This window comes from Toxotes jaculatrix, chromosome 2 (assembly GCF_017976425.1).
Source record: "Toxotes jaculatrix isolate fToxJac2 chromosome 2, fToxJac2.pri, whole genome shotgun sequence".
Lineage (NCBI taxonomy): Eukaryota > Metazoa > Chordata > Actinopteri > Toxotidae > Toxotes > Toxotes jaculatrix.
In genome coordinates this window covers 25,096,270-25,117,350 of record NC_054395.1, presented here as the reverse complement: position 1 = coordinate 25,117,350, position 21,081 = coordinate 25,096,270, and the positions used below count along the sequence as shown (strand labels likewise).

General features: G+C 41.6%; 2 protein-coding genes across 8 annotated transcripts; one reads left to right on the top strand and one right to left on the bottom strand.

Annotated features, from left to right (window-relative positions):
* Positions 1–380: 380 nt before the first annotated feature.
* On the bottom strand, positions 381–10,355 carry si:ch211-167b20.8 (protein phosphatase 1 regulatory subunit 3A). 5 transcript variants are annotated; one of them, XM_041061078.1, is made up of 5 exons: positions 9,237–10,355; positions 6,052–6,098; positions 5,392–5,477; positions 4,996–5,022; positions 2,129–2,262 (listed from the first exon to the last, which is right to left on the bottom strand). In XM_041061078.1, exons 1-4 carry the CDS (start codon positions 10,100–10,102, stop codon positions 4,996–4,998), a joined length of 1,026 nt encoding a protein of 341 aa, XP_040917012.1. In that variant the 5' UTR covers positions 10,103–10,355; the 3' UTR covers positions 2,129–2,262. The 5 variants fall into 5 exon arrangements, with proteins under 5 accessions (XP_040916996.1, XP_040917003.1, XP_040917012.1 ...); XM_041061086.1 differs by having other exon boundaries at positions 5,392–5,474; positions 9,237–10,354; XM_041061096.1 differs by having other exon boundaries at positions 2,138–2,264; positions 4,992–5,022; positions 5,392–5,474.
* A 922-nt stretch (positions 10,356–11,277) lies between these two features.
* tspy (testis specific protein Y-linked) lies at positions 11,278–17,169 on the top strand. 3 transcript variants are annotated; one of them, XM_041060875.1, is made up of 9 exons: positions 11,278–11,568; positions 11,657–12,669; positions 12,768–12,845; positions 12,936–13,047; positions 13,951–14,105; positions 14,538–14,614; positions 14,852–15,036; positions 15,351–15,416; positions 15,600–17,169. In XM_041060875.1, exons 2-9 carry the CDS (start codon positions 11,704–11,706, stop codon positions 15,635–15,637), a joined length of 1,677 nt encoding a protein of 558 aa, XP_040916809.1. In that variant the 5' UTR covers positions 11,278–11,568; positions 11,657–11,703; the 3' UTR covers positions 15,638–17,169. The 3 variants fall into 3 exon arrangements, with proteins under 3 accessions (XP_040916809.1, XP_040916817.1, XP_040916801.1); XM_041060883.1 differs by having other exon boundaries at positions 11,278–12,669; positions 15,369–15,416; XM_041060867.1 differs by having other exon boundaries at positions 11,278–12,669.
* Positions 17,170–21,081: the final 3,912 nt, after the last annotated feature.

Sequence of the window (21,081 nt, the reverse complement as noted above, 5' to 3'; positions counted from 1 at the left end):
GAAAAAGCAGTGATGTCTCATTATGTAGCATCTGAGGTCTGCTGAGAAATGTCAGCTTCCAAACACTGATCTCATCTTACAATGGCCAGTGTGTGCTGTAATGTGCACTCTAGTATGACACTATGACTTCAGTGCAATGCATGACCTTTGGCTTCTATCTGCGGCTCATGTTGCTGTCTGTGTATTTCCACTTCAAGCAAAGCTGAACGCGCTCCAGAGTCAGAGGCGCTGAAGGCTCTGATGTTATTTTAGTGCCATGTCAGTCTCTCCGAAATTTCCTTCTCCGCACTGCAGTGCCATTATTGTGCATGAAACTGTTGTGCATTTAAAGAATGGATGAAAAGAAAAACAAATACACAAAACAAACAAACTCATAATGGTACGGGGTATAAGACCATGTTTAATGGCAATACACTGCAAAAACTTTCATCACTTCAAACATGTCATTTGGTGCTTCAGTCTGGCTGTGAGGTTGTCAAAGTAGTGCTTTAAAATGTTATGTTATGCAACAACAATGACCACAGCGTTTGTTTACTAGCAAGAACAGGAAAAATTATCAAATGAAATATGCATTAGAAAGGAGGCTGGTGTTTGCTACTGATTAATGTCACTTTCACATGTCACACTCGTTTTATCCCTGGAACAGCATCCATTTCAATCTGATGTTTGCCAAAGGTTATCAGGTTTTCATTTTTTAAGCATTAAGGCGAAAATACTGCATGTTTTCCTTTTGCATTTTGTAAACAAAATTCCATTTCTAAGTATGTTCAGTGTCCCACTATGGTAATGTTTTGTTTTTGTTGTCCTTCGTTAAAGACATAATAACAAATGGAATTCACAAAAGTTAAATTCATGGCAGTCTGGTTAGACAACAACCTTAGATACACACTGACAACAACAGTCAAAAAAAAAAAAGTGCATTATAGAACTGATTGAATAAATCAGAATATAACACCACATACAAACATTTCCACATGACAAGAAAAAAATAATTACAGTGCATTTAAATGTGTGATAATATTCTGTGATTTGGTATTAGAGCCCTCACGATGATGTTGCAAAAATGGGGTAATAACTGTCTACTGTTAACTCTTTGATAGACTGCATGAAAATATCACCAATATATTTATAATCACTTTTTACATGATACAGACTTCTCATGGAAATTAAAACTGTACCCAATATGTCTCTCTTCTGATGAAAATGTATATCAATCTGACACACAATTTCAACATATTTTTGACTTGATGGCTTCTTTTGGAATCATGAAAAGGCACTTAGCTTGCGAACAGATCAGAATGAACTTCTGTGGCATAATCACAAACGGCGCAGGACCAGAAGCAGTCCAATGAGGAAGAGGGCACTGGGTTCCTGCATCACTATCGAGAGGGAGACAACTCCACTCAGAAAGATGATGGATGGCATCAGATTCCTGTTTACGTCACGCTCAGACTGGGGCTCAGAAGCCGTGTTGGATAGATTCTCTAATAATGTGTCAGGGGAAATCTGGGGAGCATCTTCTTTCTCTTCCCGGGCCGAGACAGACCGAGGAGCTAAGTTTTGGTTCACCTCAGTGACATCTGTACTCACTGAGACGTTCTCTGTGTGTTCAGGTGATGAGGGAGCTTCACTTCCTGCTTCCAGAGATGCCTGACTCTCTTCCAGAGGCGATTGGAGCACAGATGTACCGCCTTCACGATGCACTGCAGACCCGGTGGAACCCTCTGAAAGCCCTGCAACAAGTTCACTCTGACCCAATGCAACCTCTGGCTTGAAGGCCTCAGTCACACTGGGAGAAGAGATGAAAGCAGCAGCAGCAGCAAGTTCAAGACAAGGGCGACTTGCTGGGCTTTCAATCGACCTGTCCTCTCCTGTTGGCCCCAGATTTGTCTCTGTGGTAGGAAGATGCATGCAAGAGGCCTCTGAAGGAGGGATTTCCTCTCCACCAGTCTGGGAGCTCTCTGATCTCGGCCTTGACTCTTGTTGTAGAGGAGACAGCAGTGCAGAGGGACTACTGTCTACGGGCTGCTCTGACGTTTGGTTGCCTAATTCACAGTGGAGTCTGGGTAAAGGCTGTGACTTATTTGGCTGGACTGATTCGCTGGCACAGAGAACAAACGATGAATTAGTTTGAAGAGTGGTTTCGGAAGACATAGAGGGGAATCTTTCACCTGGGGATACAGCGTGAGTGGACAGTGTGCCATCAACAGATGGAAGATCTTGGTTGGGTGGGACAGAGGGACCATATGGGTGAACTGCAATCTGTTAAAGTAAAACAGTGAGACAGAAGTGACAGCTAGGAGAGTATAAAGACAAAGGGAAAAGATTTGTATCGTACATTAGCGTTTCACACAGTAAGAAGAAAAGCATTTTACCGCATACAAATGCTTTTCTGTGAAATGGATCCCATGCTGACGTTGGAATTGTGAGGAAATTCAAACAAAACAGAAGCATTATGGTGGGATTTGTCATGACTAGCCCCTAAGGGGGCTTTTCTTCTGAACCCTTTTTGTTATGTTATGATCTCTTTTGTGGTCATTTGGACCTTTTCAGATTCTTGTTTAGTTTGTTAAGTTTTGTTTATAGTTCCTGCTTTATTTTGAAATCGTTGCCCTTGTGTATCTTGTCTTTTTGTACTTCCTGTATTTGTCTTGTTTCCCGCCTTTGTGATTGTCTGCCCCGCCGTAATTGGTTTCACCTGTTGCCCATTACCTTGAGTGTATATAATCTCTGCGTCTCCTTTTGTTCTTTTCAGTTGGCCTTGAGTTTTGTCTCTTGCTGTTGGCTCATGTCTTTCGCCTTGTCTTTTGTTTCTCATCTTGCCTCTCGTCATCGTATCCCCAGTTAGGTTTTCTATTTATTTGTTACTTCGTTTCTTGTTTGGTTTTAGCTCCGTGTTCTGTGTTTCTCCTCGCTAAGAGTGATTTTGTGTTTGCGTTTTGTATTTTTGTTTTCTGTGACTTTTTCCCCTTTATGGGTGATCCATATTTTTGATTTCGTCTGTGGGGTCGTGCATTTGGGTCCAAGTCCTTGCCCTAGTTGTGACAGGATTGGGTGATATATTCTTTCAAAATTGTTGGCAGAAATGTAAGTTCTCATGCATGGACTTCCCCTGTCATGAATAAAAAAAAAAAAAACGATAATGGATATTTTGAAGATGCTTTTCTTTAACTGGAATCCATACAGCACAGGGGCATCAAAGGGAGAAAAAAAACAGATCAATGCCATTTTCAATGCAGTGTTATTTTATCCTTAACTTTGCCAAATGTACATATTTTCACATTTTGAACTAGGGGGTGATTATTTTTCCTTTGAACACCAGGTACTCAAACGTTTTTTTGTTTTTACATAAAGGCTTAAAACATTAAAAAGAGCTTTGAGCATTTTCAAACATCAAAAGTCAGATCAAGATAAAATCATAACAATTTAAAACCAAAAGACAGATAACACCCAAAAGAACAAGCTCAAGAGCAAGACACATTAAACACGAGTAACAGAGGAACTAAGATAGGACATGTAAGTGTTAATGTAGAAAATAATTAGACACAGATGAATATGTTAAGATTTAACGTCATGTTCTGTGTTAATATCATGTTTCCAGATGAAAATCCCGCAGAGACCTGGTATCATTTCTGATGGTAAAACAGAATCACAACACTTTTATGTAAGTTATACATATCCTACATCTATAATTTTGTATGCTGCATTTTTTTATGAAATCCTATGCTTCATAAATTTACACCAAATACTTTCTCAGAATTCTGTTTTCAGTGAGAGCACTTTGTGTCAATCTCAGAGAAAAGTGTTTTAAGAAATGATTTGAAGCAGCACAGAATGAAAACTTTGCACACAACTGAAAACTCAGCGAGTGAACCATTAAAGTGATGGACACTGGCAATTATACTGACAAAGCTCAACTCGAAAATGATTACACAAAACGTGGAGAATTAATTTGTCAGGAACAATGACGTTTGGATGTTTAACCCCTGAAAAACCTTGAATTTGATTTTCAAAATATACTGAATAACGTTTGGAGGAATTTTGATGTTCATACAGGAGTTGACTGTAAATGTGATGCTCTGCCAAAGGGAAACAGCATGCATGTGAATACTGATGTGAACCAAACATACAGATGAGCTGGATGAGTGCATGCCTAACAGATATATATCTGTAGTATCAGTGAGAAATGAAAACCAGATCACGTCATCATGTTATTCTGTTAGGAGGTGGACACCCTAAGTTTTTTGTTTGTTTTGGTTTTTGACGTCCTCTGGGATTTCTGAGGCAGTTTACTCATTGTTAAGCAAATCAACAGTTACTTCCTCCTTCTTCTCAAATACAGCTTTCTTCCAAACTGATAATAGTACCAAAATCAACTTTTGCTTGCCAAAGTGTTAACCCAAGCCCCTTATGATCAAAGTTTTAAGCAGCTCAGCATTTCTCTCCTCCACCATCATTTTATCCCAAATAAATAGAAAGAATATTAGAACAGAACGATGCCAACACTGTTTTTAGCATTACTGTGTTAGTGCTCAGAGTAATGTCAATCTGACACTCAGCAACAGAGCAAATAAGGCTATTTCCCAAAATGTTGAACTATTCCTTTAATATTGCAGCAGGGTCACAGCAGTTAAATTGTGCTTCTCTTCAGAGATTTTCCACTGTGTGTGATCTAAAATGAGTTTCAGTAACACTTCAGTAAAAAGAAAAACCTCTATATAAATACACTGACAATAGCACAATGATAATGGGCTTCAGTACCATAATCACAGATAATGCGAACATACGGGATATTATGATTACACATAGTGTGAATGAATATTAGTGCTCAGACTCACTTAAGACTGAAAAGAGACATGAATTCCGATTTAACGGGGAAAATTTAAGATGCAGAGACATTTAAACAGCATGCATCATGATGTGAACACGATACGAAGCTGACAAGGAGACCAGCATACGGTACTCGTGCTACAGCGGTGAGAAGCGAGACATTACCTAAGTTGTTGCTGAAGCTTCAATGAGCTGTGAACAATATAAACAACCAAGCCAATGATGGTAAGCTTTAAAAGTTGAATAGAAATGTTTGTTATGATTTATTAGACACATGACTCGCATAAAGGGATAAAGCACTTAGCTTGCTTACCTGTTAAATGGGAATGTGTCAACAAATGCATGCAAATCAAGATAATCTGAACATAATCAAACAAGTAATTTTCCAAATGTGTTTCTTCTGTTGGCAACAAGCTACAGTAGCACATCCCAGTTACTCTGGACTGTTTTAACTTTTGCAGGTCAAAGAAAGTTCATACTGAAAAAGAGCCCCAATGAACCCTCCAGTCAGTTAACGGTTTTTCTCATTTAAAGATGTTCCTTTCTTTCCAGTACTCTTACCTCAATGTCAATCTCCGGCTGTACAATGGCAGGGCAGATAGCTGTAGGTCTGACAAGTCCTGACTTGGAGGCCCCTGCTTCTTCTGCTGATGTAAAACAGATACATTTACTATGAGACTCTGATTACAGAGAAAATGACCTTGTTCAACAAAACACCAATTATCAACATTTTTTAAACAACAGTAGATAAATAACTAAAGGGGCACTCCAGCAATTTCCCATGTGTGAATCAGTTTACTCATCCCAGGGAGCACTACTCAGCCTGTGACAATGTCCTATGATGTTTTCTATGGCTCTGGACGGGGGTTTGACAAGTCTGAGAAAATAACCCGTGATTACCTCGGTTTGGGCTTGAGACTTGGGTAAGACTGTGTTACAAACTGGGCAATTTCACAGTAATGCTAATGATGAAATATGCAACTGAGGTGCATTATGGGAAATGTAGAAGTCAGTATTTTTGGAGCCTGACCCACACTAGTCAGGATGTCTTCATCTCTCCTGCACCAACTTTAACCTTTTTTTTTTTTTTTTTTAAATCTGTCCCTTGTGAGTCCATGAAACCTTACCTTAAAGTAAACATATCAATTCTCCTATGCAATACCACTTTTTTTCAGATAGTGAACTGATAGTTGATTTTGTATGACAGCGTCCAAACTGTACCTTCTTCCTTTTCCTGCTCCTCCTCCGAATCTAAATTGTCATTCATACTGAAAGAAAAGAGAGACATTTTGGTTATAAGACAATGTAAAAACTCACTCAGTAATATACTCTTTGAAACACACCCAAATGTGAGTTTACACTTTTGAATAGAAGGCAACTGAAACCTCAGAGGTCTTATGTTTAAATGCAACAATAATGCACAGTGAAAATACACAGTTTACTGAGTGGTCTGTAAACAGCATCGAGCTGAGGGAACCGTGGAAAGAAACACTAAGGGAGACCTATTTGATAAAGTGAGCTGAGGCTGAGCAGCAAGGTTATGGATTTATAGCTACATCTTAGTTTACTCAAATAGTTTTGTATTTTAAGCTCATTTTGTGCAATAGATGCAACATTTGAATCAGCTGACAAATGCGCCGGTCATACCTGAAAATAAATGATGCCATTTTGGGTCCCAAGATGGACTGTTTAAATAGTAGCTCATGTATAAAGAAGGCAAATATAAAGCGGGTAGCTTGGATAATTATCCTTATTATTTGCTGAAGCGGTTCAGCTGTTAATGGACTGAATTAGTCATTTTAATCAAACGTGGTTAGACATCCTTTTCCACTGTGTTGTACATTTTGTACAATTCTGTTTCAGCAGCACCAGCTGAGCAGAGAGCTTTAAAGCCAAAAGCCTCAGTGATGACACATCTCATTAGGCTGTTTGTTAAAATAGATGGCGAGGTGGGAAATTACTGAGTGAGATATTGTTGACTGAGGTGCAAGCACAATATAAGTCAGAATATCAGTAGAACTGTTATATTTTTATGTCAGAGTTACTGGGGGACACACTAAGATAAATCAGCTGAACATTTTTCACTGGATTTGCCCTATCACATGTTTTCAAATGTGTTTACATACGATCCTAAAAATATATAAACAGGTTGATCAAATGTAGCCACGATTAATTTTTCAGCCAAATAATGGAGCAGAGATGTTTTCTGAGGACACTTCTGTTGAAAGAAGGGGGAGGTAACATGGCCAAGAGTCCTGCAAAGGTTGCCAAATGAAATAGAGGTCAAGAAGTGTGACGAGCATGTGACAGGAGCTACACAAATAGAGTGGGAAAAACCTGACAAGCTCTTCATACTCCCTGTGCTTAATGCACTTCCAGTTTTATATCAGAGGGGCGGATTTAAAATCTGATAGAGATCTGACAAAGATCTTTGCATTATACATGTCTGATGATGTGTAGTCATTATTTGCTAAGCTCTACTTTTTTTCTTTTTGTTCCAGCTCTATCATGGCAAGCACAGTATGCTCAACAACAACTACAAAAGTAAGGTAACTTAAAGGTAAATTATTTGTCATTTTTGGGAGAATCAACATTTGATTTCTGACCGAAGCAGACATAAAGCTTTTCATTATACATTTGAAGGTTATGAATTAGAAGTCACATTTGACATTGGTGCAAACGCTTAGAAAAACTGAGATTCTAAGTCTGACATGAGCCTGATATTGTAGAACTGAGATACAGTTAGCATAATAAATTCTGTTAGATCTATTCAAGCCTGATCTGGAGCTCTGGCCCCTTTTGGCCCACATCATGTTGCAAAACTCCAGACTGACTCAGCAGCAAGTTGAATTGAAAAAGATTGAGACTGAGGCAAAACTGAGCAACCTCATCACATGGCGATTGAGGCAGATGACATTGACACAGAAGCATTGTTTCTGCTCTGGTCTCAGTATTTACCGTCAGCCGCAGTGCATTAATGTGTGATATCGATATTTGCCTGAGGTGGAGTTCAGTTAAATATAAACTAAACCAGCAGCAGGATTACTTCAAAGCAGAAACAGAAGCTACTGTAAGTCATATTAATATACAGTGAGTAATAAATTCTAGTGTCTAGACTTGTTTCATCCCATAGAAACCTTTCCTCCCACTGGCTGTGTTGTTAATGTGTTAAATCCAATTATCAGTTAACTTCAAAGCACCTAATGAATCTATGATGGTTGCTATGGTGGTGGTGGTGGTGGTGGGGGTGGGGGGTGGTGGTGCTGGTACAGTTTCTGCTCCCCAAATTCCACCTTTGCAGTAAGTGACTCATCCATCCCTAACAACCCATCTGGCCTCCTTCTGACTTCCAAACAGCTTCACCAATGAAGACCACATCAGTTTATACCCTGTTTGTTCGTTTTATGGGGACCTCAGGGGACCTTTGCGGCTGTCTTCTGTCTCTGTGCACTGTGAGATTCATCAGGCACTTTTATGTTGATGCAACAATACATCAGGGGATTACTTGACTTGAAGGGAGCAAAGAAAGCAGAGAAATGATTTGTGTGCCAGCCTCTAACGACACAAGGGAATGAGGCCAATCTGTTCCACGGAAATTGCTCTGCTCCCCTATGACTCTGATAGAAAAGGTCAGAGGTAAATTTTAGTGCAGGGAAACGACCGGCCTGAAAACGACACCTGCCCTTTGCCTATTTTGATCGTCCTCACACACCACTGGATGATTGCCATTCTGAAAGGGGTGTGTTCTCTTTCCAAAACTCTTTCTATCTCTCACTGCAGATGCTGAAGGCACTGGATCGTAAAGACTAAAATCAGCCATTAACAAACTTTATGAACACATAATTAGGTAGATTAGATTCTCTCCTTGTGCTCTCACTGTGCAAAAGCCTGTGTAACTGTGTTTATTAACATCCCGCGTGAGTTCTTACGATGCTACAGGCAGTCTCCAGGCAGAACTTCTGAATAAAGCTGAATGCTCATTTCAGCCACAAAACCTCACAGGGAATTAGTAAGCAACTGGAGCGCTACAGCTGCACAGCGCCTAGTGTTAGAACTTTTTTGACTTTGTTTACATCTGTCTCTACATGATTTGTTTGCCAATGTGCTCTCTATGTGGAAATTAGGCTATTTCTTAGTCACCTAAATCTGAAACTTTTATCATTCAGAAATTAAACTTGAGCATCCCGTTTTATTCCATTGGATGATAAGGATGGACAGCTTTCAAGGTCTTTGAGCACACTGAGGTTTAAACGCCTATAATTAAGTTAGCTGCAGTCTGTGGAGGTCAGAGGAGGAAAGGAATCTCAGGCGGACTGTGGCCAAAATATTGCACAAATGGCCTGTTAAGTATTTATCCCTTGATCTGGGTCTGACAAATGAGAGCACAGGTGTGACAGGCGATTTACCTGTAAGCTTTTGGAGGTTTCAGGATACTTCTTATTTGTTGCATATCTTTGTCTTTTTGAGTGGAATCATCTTCATAGGACAGGAGCAGAGTCACCACATAATTCATAGAGGAGTTATTAGCCCAGAAATCACCATCAGACGTTTCATAGCGAACCACAAACTCAATGCGAGAGCCATGTGTGATATAAGGTGGCGCAAAAGACAGCTTGAAGGAGAACTGATCAGTGTCCCCATCATGAGATCCATGGACATACTCTGCCGGGTGGTCAAAGTAAGTAACCCAGTTGTCCATGGTCGCTCTGACATAAACTGCTTTGTGGAAGGAGATGTTCAGGACTCGTATTAAACCACCGAAGGCAAGTGGCTCATCCTCTACTAGGGACATCTGCTCAACCTCCACTTTATTAGCGTGTACAGCCTGCAGCAGGGCACCGCCGTCAGGTGCGTTATACTCTGGGTGCACATGATAGATCGGCTCTCGCTCAGGCTTTCGGTACTTTGCCTCCTCTTCTTGCCACCTCGCACTGTCTTCTTCCTCGTCCGAATCAAAGGCAATGAATTCCTTCACATCCACCAGATCTCCACCTGTTGTATCGGCAAATGACACTCTCTTTCCGGCAGACAGCGCCAAGTGGATCCGCATGTACTCAGCAGTCTCGTCGAAGATGGACGGGCCTCGCTTTCGGGGTACCGGGGAGCATCTCGGAATGAGGCGGACGTCCTCGGTGTCATCATCTTCATCATCATCATCATCATTATTATCCTCGTCTTTCATGGGAGACCTACCCTCTGTGTCCTCGCCTGACTTGACAGTCTTAGCCGCGGTAAAAAGCCCCTCTTGAGTTGGTATGGTTAAAAAAGACATTTTTGCAGAAGTGTACACTCAAGGAAGCTGCGCGCTGTAGAGAGTACATATGGCGTCTCCAAAATAACAAACCACAACCAAATACTCGTGCTGATTTGCGCAGCAGTGGCCAGTGTAGATCCAGAGCTGCCCCTGCGTTACGCACAGAGCCTCCTCAGTCAGCGTGTGGCGTTAAATGTCACCCATGGAAAACTTGTCTTTACTGCCAGCCCTTGTGATAGTGTATCCCCTGGTTTACATGTCTTTATGCATCTCCCTTTGGCTGCTGTCGCAGAAGGAGCAGCCTCTAATTTTAGCACTGACCTACCGGGATCTCCATGCCCCAAATTTGTCTTTTAAATTGGTATAATCCTGCGACTCCCCCCTGTTCCGTTTGGTTTGGGCTTGCTAAACCCCCGCTCCTGGAAATTGGATATTAAAGTAGCCTAATATCATATCGGCCAATTATCAGTAATATATAAGCCTGGAATGAATTAATTGATACAAAGACGATTTCTTTATTATGTTTGTTTATTTATTTATTAGGGACAGGGCATCCTAGGGTGCCTGTCCAAAGTAGGGTTCACAATTGAATTTAATAGCAGTACAAAATTTAGTCATTAAGGAACTTAATGTATTTCTACTTATCATTTACTGTATGTTAGAAAGAATGCCGTTTCAATAAGTGAAAAAAGAGGAGGGAGAGGGGACGAAACAAAATGTACAAACGTGACTGGGAGGATATTTATAGTTGTGTGCGTCCAGATCTTTTCTGGGAATAAAACAATCGTATTTGATGCTAACTAAGCCATCACACAGGCCACGGTTTAGGCTTTCACTGAATTCACACACCCACACAAAGCCAAGTCCTTGTTTACATCTGGCTTGACGTTTGTGGTCTTGGAACCGTGCGTGTGATTAATTACAAATTTCCTCCATTTCAAATTCGCCAAATTCAGCGTGTTAGACAGTTAACTTACGGTCTGTTTCGATGTTGTAACGTAACGTAACGCAACGTAACGTAAATGTATAAAATATGCTTTACATTTACTGGGCTTCTGATTTTTCGTTACACTTGCTGCTGCGCAGTTAAACCGCCGTCTATACAGACAGAGCAGCGTGTAAACACACCCTTGTACGTGATTGGCGGAGAGGTTTTAGCGCGGCGTGCCGTAGCCAATCAGAGGATTGTTTTCCTGTCACGTCGGTACACGGATAGTAAGCTAACGGGTAATGCAAACACAAACTAAAATAAATAACGCGGATTGTCGCTAAATGCGGTATATCGTGGGAGGGTTTGATTATTTGGACCGACTCTTTCTCGTTGGACTTATGTTGGCGAAAATGTGGTGCAGACATCAATGCGAGGACACACGAATTGGGTAACGTGAGCTAACTGACGTTAGCCATAGCCTGCTAATTTTTAACGTTACGCAAGGCCGCGGAGAAATAGGAGAACTGCTTCCTGCTCTTGCTCCACCGAGAATGTAGGTAACATTACGATCCAAGGAACAAAATCACAGCGGTTATCTGAGTAGCTAGTTCAGGTGATTAATCAGTTGCATTTTTTAGCTGAGCTTGCAGGCGATCTAGCTTGTTAGCTATTTGGCTAGCTGGCTAGCATGAGTGAACTGACGGACTGCCAACAGTCCGCTGACTCTGCATCGAGGAAACGGTGTCCATCACCCGACCAGGATGAAGGCAGCACTATTCCCAGCAAGTCCTCAAAAGTAAGTGATGCATCGAACGAAGCAGGGGACACTTCGGAAAGTCGCAAAAACAGTGAAGCCCAGAGTAAAGAAGCAGCTGGAAGCGAGGACAAGTCAGAAGAAAGCGTGGAAGAACCAGCTGCCGTGCTAACGGATCAGGGTTCAGGCAGCACGGATGGCACAAGTACACTGCCTGTCAACAGCTCCAGTGGTGACGGTCACGATGCCAGCAACACCGAAAAACCACAGTCCTCAGGTGCACAGGGATCTGCTGACTCAAAGGAAGATGCAGAGAAGGCAGTTGGAACAGAGCAACGTCCCACAACTCCTCTGGATCAGTCCGACTCAGCAGCCATAGCAGCTGCTGAAGCACTCGCCAGTCTCACAGGAAGAGACGGGGAAGACCGTCAAGAGACTCCTTGCTCATCTGAAAAAGCTAAACAGGTGAAACAAGGGAGCAAATTCAAACAACGCGGGGGCCAGCAGTCCTCAAGAGCAGGCTCTAAAACGCAGGCAGCTGCGGCAGATAGCTCCACATCTGTGCACAGTACTGACAGAGAAGATGCAGATGATGTACCCGAAGCAGATGAAGGTGACGAATCCATATCTGGGACTTCGTCTTCACCAAGCTCCTCTTTCCCATCAGACAATGAGGACAATGATGATGGGGAGTGTGCCATTGTGTCAGTTAAGATGGCCCCTGAGATGAGACAGTCAGTGGCTCTCCTGGCGCAGGTACAGATGAGACTGGAAGCCCTTGAGAAGAAAAGTGCCCGGCTTCACCAACGGCTGGAGCTGAAGATTAGTCGTCAGCGGCGCCCACATCTGGATCAGCGCAGCTCCATTACAAAAACCATCCCTGGCTTCTGGGTGACAGCTGTATCCTTAAAGTGAAAAAAAATTCTCTCATTCTCCATTTCTCCATTCCTGCTTTGTGTTTGAGTATGATGGGTTTTTTCTTAACTCCAATGTGCCAGCTGTTGAACCATCCACATCTCTCAGCTCACATCGATGAGACTGATGAGGATGCCCTTAGTTACATGACTGATCTTGAGGTAGGAAGTGTTGGTGTTTTGTTCTTACAAAGCCTGGCATTTGTATATGCCTAGTGGCAGAATTCAGACTTTTCCTCATGTCTTTCTCAGATCGAGTCTTTCAAGAATAACAAACTGGGCTACAGGATCCGCTTCCACTTCAGACGGAACCCCTACTTCCAAAACAACATCATCATGAAGGAGCTGCACCTTGGGATGGGAGGTAAAAATGAGCATGGAGTGATCAAGTCAAGGCACAGAGATGTCATTCTTAACGAATGCATGTTGTAATGAACTCTACACCAAAACCAAAATATTCTCATTTGCTGTGTACATTTTGTTTTCCATTTTTTTACATGAAAGCAGCAAACCCATCTAAAACATTAAGTTCTAAGCAGACTCATATTTTGGAGTAAAAAAAAGACAAATAGCAACACATTTTGTGGAACACTTACCAAAAAGTACTGAGCATGAAGAGTAGGTTGCCAGAAAACTGAAGAATTTTAACAAACTTATTAATTTCACACCCACAATCCTCAAACAATGTAACTGTACAATAAATAATAATTGTGAGAAAATTGTGAGAATACTGTAGTTGTTGTATTCTCCATGTTTGTAAATGTGCATGAGAAAATATTGGCAACTCAGTTCAGTATAGTGTAGTTCCATACAACACCACAAACTATAGTCTCGAAAGAAAGTTATCACAGTGACACACAAAAAACTGTAGTATAATGTTTCATAGATTTAGTGCAACAAAGCTTCTGCATTGCATTCCACTGTACAATGGTTTCTAGTTTTGTGGCAGTGAGTTACTTTTCTCATGTAAAGATTTGTTTTTGTTTACAGAACATTTCATGTTGTCAAACAGTAAATTGGAGCTATTGGAGAGTGTTTTATTACAGAAACGTGATGACATTCACCTGTTTGTAATGTCAGATTGTTCAGGGGTTGTTTACCATGTGAGTTGTTCAGAGAAAGCTGATATTTTTTCCGTTAGACTGACTGAATGAATTCTGACAGTACGCCTCATCTAATGATGAGTTTTGTTTTTTGAGGCTTCGCAAAATCAACATGTCCATTAATTTCTGGGTCACCTTCTAATCCTGGGTGCTCATGTTTTCAGGATCTCCCATGTCTTTCTCCAACCCCATCCTATGGCATCGTGGTCAAAACCTGACAGCCCACAGCGAACCCAGGAAGTCGTCACGTGGGGTCTACCAGACCTTTTTCAGCTGGTTCAGTGACCATAGCAACCCAGGACAAGACGATGTAGCACAGGTACTGATGACTGCTCCCTCATACTAACGTAGGCTCATGATGGCAGCGCACAGAGATCAGCAGATTAACACCGTCTCGTTTATTAACTGGTAGTCAACCAGTTTTGACAGTGCACTACTCTGATGACATGTATTCAGACCTGCCAACCTGCATCTTTTTTCCCGATATCTTCGAAGCAATTTATCCCACTAGACAACCATGAATTGTACTCTTTATATGCCAGATGTATTCTGTAAAAGGCTTAAACTTTAGATATTTTTTGGAGGAATACAATTCTGACGCTTTTACCATGTGTGTATGTTTTAGCTGGTACTCAAACTTTTGTCTAAGGTTAGCAGGACTGTGTGTGGTGTATTAAGACACTTAAAGAGAGCACATGCTCCAAACATATTGAATTAAAATATATTGAAATGATCTCTGTCTGATGTTTAGATACTTAAGGACGACCTGTACAGAGACCCACTGAGATACTACCTCACTCCACTCTGGGAACCGAGGGAGAACGGCAGGTACAGACAACTCATTTTCATAGCTGTGTACATCAGATGTAGTAAGTGGACAAACCACTTATTAAGCTATTAATTGTAGAAATAGTCTCAGCCCCGGTGACGTTTAAATTATAGTTCATGTGTAAACTTTAACAGTTTCCTGATATGTTTTCTTCCCCTGCCGGTTAGACCAGGTGGAATGCATACCAAAACAATGAGTGTGTTTACTGTATGTGTGCATTTACATTTTCACACCAGCAGTGGCAGCGGTGCGAGAGCAGCTGACAACGGTAATGGAGATGAGTGTGTGGTAATCTCCGACTCGGACGATGAGCCTGGCGAGGAGACTGGTGAGGCTGAACAAGGCCACGGTAGGGAGGGGGAGGAAGACGAAGAGGAGGAGGAAGACGAAGAGGAGGAGGAGGACAGGGGGCCAAGCGCAGGTTAGTGCTACAGTAGAACCTAAAAAGGCAGCTGAAACCCCAAATTATACAGATACAAATTTGTCACGTTAAATTTGGTTTTATATAGATGTAATTTTTTAAAAATTATTTCAGATTTTAAATAGTTTTAAAGTGGATTTCAGCAGATAGCTGTTGTAATTTGATAAAAATGATCCTGTGTATAAAATCCACAGTGTTTGCTGCTGGTCATGTTGTGAATGAGAAACCAGGGACTTGTTAGCATCAAGTTGACTGGGTTGCGTTGCAGCTGAAATATAAATGTTTGAGTAATGCAGGCTAAACTGATTAGACAGGAAATATTTCCTCCTCAGATGAGAGCCCAGAGGAGGAGGATGATGGTGGAGAAATTGTGATTGACGGTAAGACACCACTCTCAACAGCAGTGTTGCAAACTCAGCACTATCATAAGCAGTCGGTGGAGGGTTGGGGAACCTAAGGGCTGATAATTCATCTTGGTTTTCATATTTTCTACTCTTTGATTAATCTGCTTTGCCTTTTTTTTTTTTAAATGAAATTCTACTTGTCTTACTTCTGTCCTGTAGGCTCTGATGACAGTGACCAGGAGGAGGAGGAGGCCTAAGAAGAACTGAACAGGAAGAGGATGCATATGTTGAAGAGGGCGAGTCATCAAGGGACCAGAGACCAGGAAGATGAAGAGGATGCCCGGGTTGACAAAGAGTACCAGAGCAAACATTGAATCCTTCTTCCTGATGTTAGTCATTTTTATGCACAGAATATCAGTCTTTGTTTTTTTTTTTTTATAACTAAAATACATAGGAGCATTTTAAATCAGGGTTCACTGTAATAATAAAGCCAAGGCAGCATGTTTCCCCTCTATTTTATACAGTCGGTACTGTGTATTCTGATGTACTCTGATTCACCTTTTTGCAAATTTTTTTTTTTTCTACAACAGCTTCATACAAGTAGTGTTCTTCTGTTTATTGAAGAACAACAAATGACAGCCTACACACAGACGCACACAACAAACGCACATAGGTTAGACTTTGATTGCCACTCCTTACTGGCATTAAATTTTGCGTTGGAAGCCTTCAAACAAATAACACTGAAACCTTGCGAGGCATTATTAGTGGTCATTTCAAAATAACGTTTAAGCTGTTTTTAGAACTGGCATGTGATGATCAAACATGTCATGAGTTGAATTTGATGTAGTGACAGTACATTTCAGATGCACTGAGTACTGAACCAAAATTTGTTCTCAGGGATGATCGTGGTGGTAGTTTTGTTGAAAGAACTTTACTGATTCTCAGACATTTACACTCTGTGGTTACTGTTGGCTGTGTATAGGGAAACGTGTACTCTACTGTAGTAAATAGGAACAGATATTGTTTTAATATAATACCTGTGTTTTTTCCCTCCCCTACATGTTCGGTCTTGTTACACACCAACCTCCACCCCTGTTAACAACCTGTAAACCATCTCTGATGTTTAAAATCATGGCGTAGTTTGACCAATGTTTGTGTGGATTCCTATGTTTTTGTAACACGCTCCTACAATAAGTAGTTGAGTTTTGTATTTTTTTTTCCCTTTTCTTTAGATTGTAACTTAATTTGAATTTGCTTTCTAAGGCTTTTAAGGTTTGTTTTAATGTTATGTGTTTTAGGATTTGTGCTATCTTCTTTATAAAAAGATGGTATTTATTATGTTGTTTTTCTACACGTCCACATCATGGCATGCCTGTGAGCATGCAATGTAAGACAGGATGATTACATTACTTACAAGGCTGTGTAGATGAAGTAATTTGCAGTGCACAGTGTCAGTAAATGTCGTTCAGTTCACAGCAACATTATGGGGTGCACTGTAACAAAACTAGTGTTTGTATTTGCTTACTTTTCTTAGCAATGAACCTGTAAATAATATTTCAGCATTGTCTTTTGGATAAGACAGTACACAAGTTTAATCATTGGATAAATTTATCAAATAATCTGGAGTTTTTTCATAAACATGATCAGAAAGTTATATTTTGTGTGCTGTGTTTTATAGAACACTGTAGTTTAAAGATACCTACCTGTTTGTTGCTTTGGTTAATTTTGTTTGCTTGAAGATAAATGTCCACCTTTTGACTCAGACCTAATAAAATAGGCAGTTGTTTCACCTTACCGTCTGTTTCTTACACATACTGTAGCTTTTTGCAATGTTATTCTCTGTAAAGAGGGCTGGAATTTGTGCAAAACAACCACAAGATGGCAGTGTGGTCCAACATATTCTCACATCTCTTGTCAGACTTCAGGTGTTAATTTTGGTTATGAGTCAACACAGTATGTCATAAAGTACTTAAATGCCTGTATTTAAACATTCATGTGCATAAATGAGGAAAAAGTTCAATCTTGCCTTTACTCATCTGTCTTAAATCGTAAGGACTAATAACAAAGCGCATGTGTGACTTACTGACATAAAAGTAACCTCAGATATGCTTGGCTGCAACACGTTCTTCTTGAAGGGAAAAATCAAACACAACCCGCTGAGATACAGCTGTTCTTTAATGTATTCTATCTCTGATATGACAGCGGTGTGTGATATCACTGACGTTTTGAATGTAGCACTGCAAATAGCCCGGGGCAAGACATTTTTGGACAGGCCCAGACAAAGGAACAGCGGTGGTGTTGCAATGGTACACTTAAACCCTTGATTCCACTTTTAATGCACAGCTATAAATATTCCACTAGCAAAAACCTGTCCTGCTTTAGGCCCAGCAGCACCCAGGGTATGCAATCTAGGATGGGCATATACTATTAATACTGATGATGGAAACACATTATACCCCATGAAATGATCCCATGTGAAACACAGTGTTTGTCTCCTCTTTGAAGCTGCTTTATTCAGCCCACCTCAGAGCACAATGTTTTTACAACTATGAATTAATAATGGGCTTGGTTCCTACAATATTGATCGTGACAAACTAAGTACAGATTGCTGGGACAACAAAGCTGTATTCAGGCTGCTTTGTGGTCTGAGGGTTGTCTGTGAAGCCTTTGTTATGTATGTGGTGGCAAAAGCCTGAACGGATTCCCCACTGTAAACTACACTCCCCCTGCGTTGAGCTGGTGTTGCTACTGTACACAAATCATCTTGTCATGCTACTTCATGCTCTCACATTTCACAAAGTAGTTAGCTGGAATCTGCTACTCGGACGGATTCGCTGCAGACTGAAAAATGAAAAGATAACACACAACAGCTCTTTCTTCATCTGTGTGATTGATGTTGGGAGTGTATGAGGAAGGGGCTTGTGCTGCTTTCTATAGTGGGTAATGTGAGAGGTTGAGGTAGTGCCCCTGAATACCAACTACTTGTGAGTGTGTGTGTGTGTATGTCTGCACATGTGTACATGCTTGTAGGCTTGTTTGCGAAAGCTTGCATTCTTTTTGCATGCATGCACATTTACAACAGCTGCACGTCACATGCGTGTTTGCAGGTTTTCAACACCAAGGCGCACCTTGGCGTGATTGTCTGCTCGTCGGCTAATCAAGATGAAGGGCAGCATTTGAACTGTACCGAGGGGCAAACAGAGAGGGACAAGGAAAGAGAATAGAGTGAGCATGATTGAGGGAAATGGATGAGTGCAGTGATAAGCAGGGCTGCCTGCGTCCTGACAGATACACACAGCAGATGGATGACTCTTATCTGGGAGATCACAGAGTGCATACTCACGCCTAGGCCCGGTTACAGAGAGCCACGATCACACCAGACAGATGAATAGGCCTACCCCCCACCAATCACACTGCACATACTGTACACACATGCACACGAGCGCACGCGCACACCTACACACACACACACACCCACTTGACAGAATGAACAGATTGCAGAGCTTGCGTTACCTTCGTGTCTTTGACATTGAAATTCACCTGGAGTCCCCGTGTCTCAAGGATGTGTGCAAAGAGAGGAGAGACGAAGGGTGTGGAGAGAGAGATAAGAGAAATCAATTTAATTTTAATTCAAGCAGCAGAGCACGCGTGTGTGTGTGTGTGTGTTTGTGGCATCTGTGTCTGCATGCACACACTGTATACATGTATGTTGGCATACAAATTTGTCTCTGCCAGCAACAGAGCCACATAAGATAAGATAAGATAAGATAAACCTTTAATAGTCCCACAATGGGGAAATTGCACTGTTACAGCAGCAGAAAAAACACTCAGGATTTACACAATAATACACAGTAATAATAAATACTATAAACAGCAAACAGTATGAAAAAGAAGAAGAAGAAGGCTGCACATAAAGCACCAGTTATTAAGTCCAGAACAGAGTATGTGTGCAAATGGTTTTGTGCATGTGGTTTGCTCAGCACAGCTGGTTGTACAGTCTAACAGCCGCAGGAAGGAAGGACCTGCGATAACGCTCCTTCACTGTCTTGGGGTGAAGAAGCCTCTCACTGAAGGAGCTGCTCAGTGCAGTCAGTGTGTCCTGCATGGGGTGGGACTCATTCACCATGATTGATGAAAAGGTTGTGCGAGAGCGCTGACAGATTTACCTTTCAAGACAAAGGGACTTTATTTTCACTCATCAGCCCCACATCCTCACTATCCTCCTTTTCATGTACAGTATCCCTCCCTCCCAACACACACCCCTTGTTGTATGGAAAGAGCTCTTCTTCTTCAACAGCTGTTGATACTCCCAGCTGCATTTTATAGCAAGGGAGAGTGCCAGTCTTGTCTTCAAGGCAGATGGTTGCTGGCTGGCTGGCTGGCCGGCCTGGTGGACACGTGGCATGTTGGACGACTGCAGAAGGTGCTCCGTCTCAGGGAAACTGCAGCAAAAATATGCCTGTACAGTGTTCTCTATTAAAACCTGCAATCACCTCGCTTCCAATACAGCACGAGGCGAACAGGCTGCGACTGGAATGTGCGCCACGTATGCGCCCTTCATGTCAAAGATGTTTTCCAAAGTTGCTCTCCTTTGATAATCATTGGTGTGTGAAGTTCGTGGATGTCACACAGCACCTGTTCCCTTATCTTGCAGTTTGATATTTACATTTTTTTCTGACCTGTTGGATAATAATTAGAAGACATGTAACGTCATGTGAGAGGAGCTGTGCTTGAATGTAGAGCAAATAATCCTGGTGAATACTGTACCTTTATTTTCTCTAACCTGTAATTTCCTCTCAAGGTCATGGGAGTTTATGGTGTCTATGGTGACGCCCTGGACTTTCTGAAGCAGGCATGTTCAAACACTCGTCGATTCATCAATATACTGTAGGAAAGACCATCAGTGGGTCAAATAATGGGTTGTTTTTCCCCGGGGGTACAATACCCTGCCCCTAGAACTGCCATGATTGATGTGTCTGAGGGCCCAGGATTCATCCGGAGCCTTAGGTTGGCCTACAGAGATAAATGTCTACCTCGCTTTTTACATTACCTATCCATTAGACGAGAAGATCCTCCTGACAGAGCTTTTTGTGGACCAGAAAAAACAGACTCAGTGTTTGTTTTCTAACCCATACTGTCTGTCTCCATGCTACAAAATCCATTCATCATGTTGGAGGTAACAGGTCTCTACAACCATGTTTACCTGCTCCTTGTACTCACATTCACAGAGCAAAGGAGGAAAAAAAATGACCCTGTCCAATGGTGAGCTAAAAGCTGTTGCTATCTCCAGCAAGTTGAGGCAGTAGTGTGTGCATGCTGGTCAGATAAGACCGCAGGATGGTGGAGGATGGTTCGCTGAGAGATATGGATGACGTTAACATGTGGTCATGAGGCGGTGGGAGCTGGTCAGTGCACCAGTGTCCATGGACAAAGTTGAGAGCACACGGAAACCTGAACTCAGCACACACTCATGACTCATTTCCTTAGCTGGAAATGGAGGGATGGCCTCCTGTGGGGCGGGAAACAAAAGACTCCCTCCTGGACACATCTTGACACATCACTGCCTGTACATCACATCTGGCTGATACCCAACTTGAGATAAGGTCACTGCTTACATACTCTGTCTGTATGACAATGAATCAAACCCAAGAATGTGCATTAAAGATTTTTTTTTTTTTTAAAGTTAGACTTAAAGCTGTCT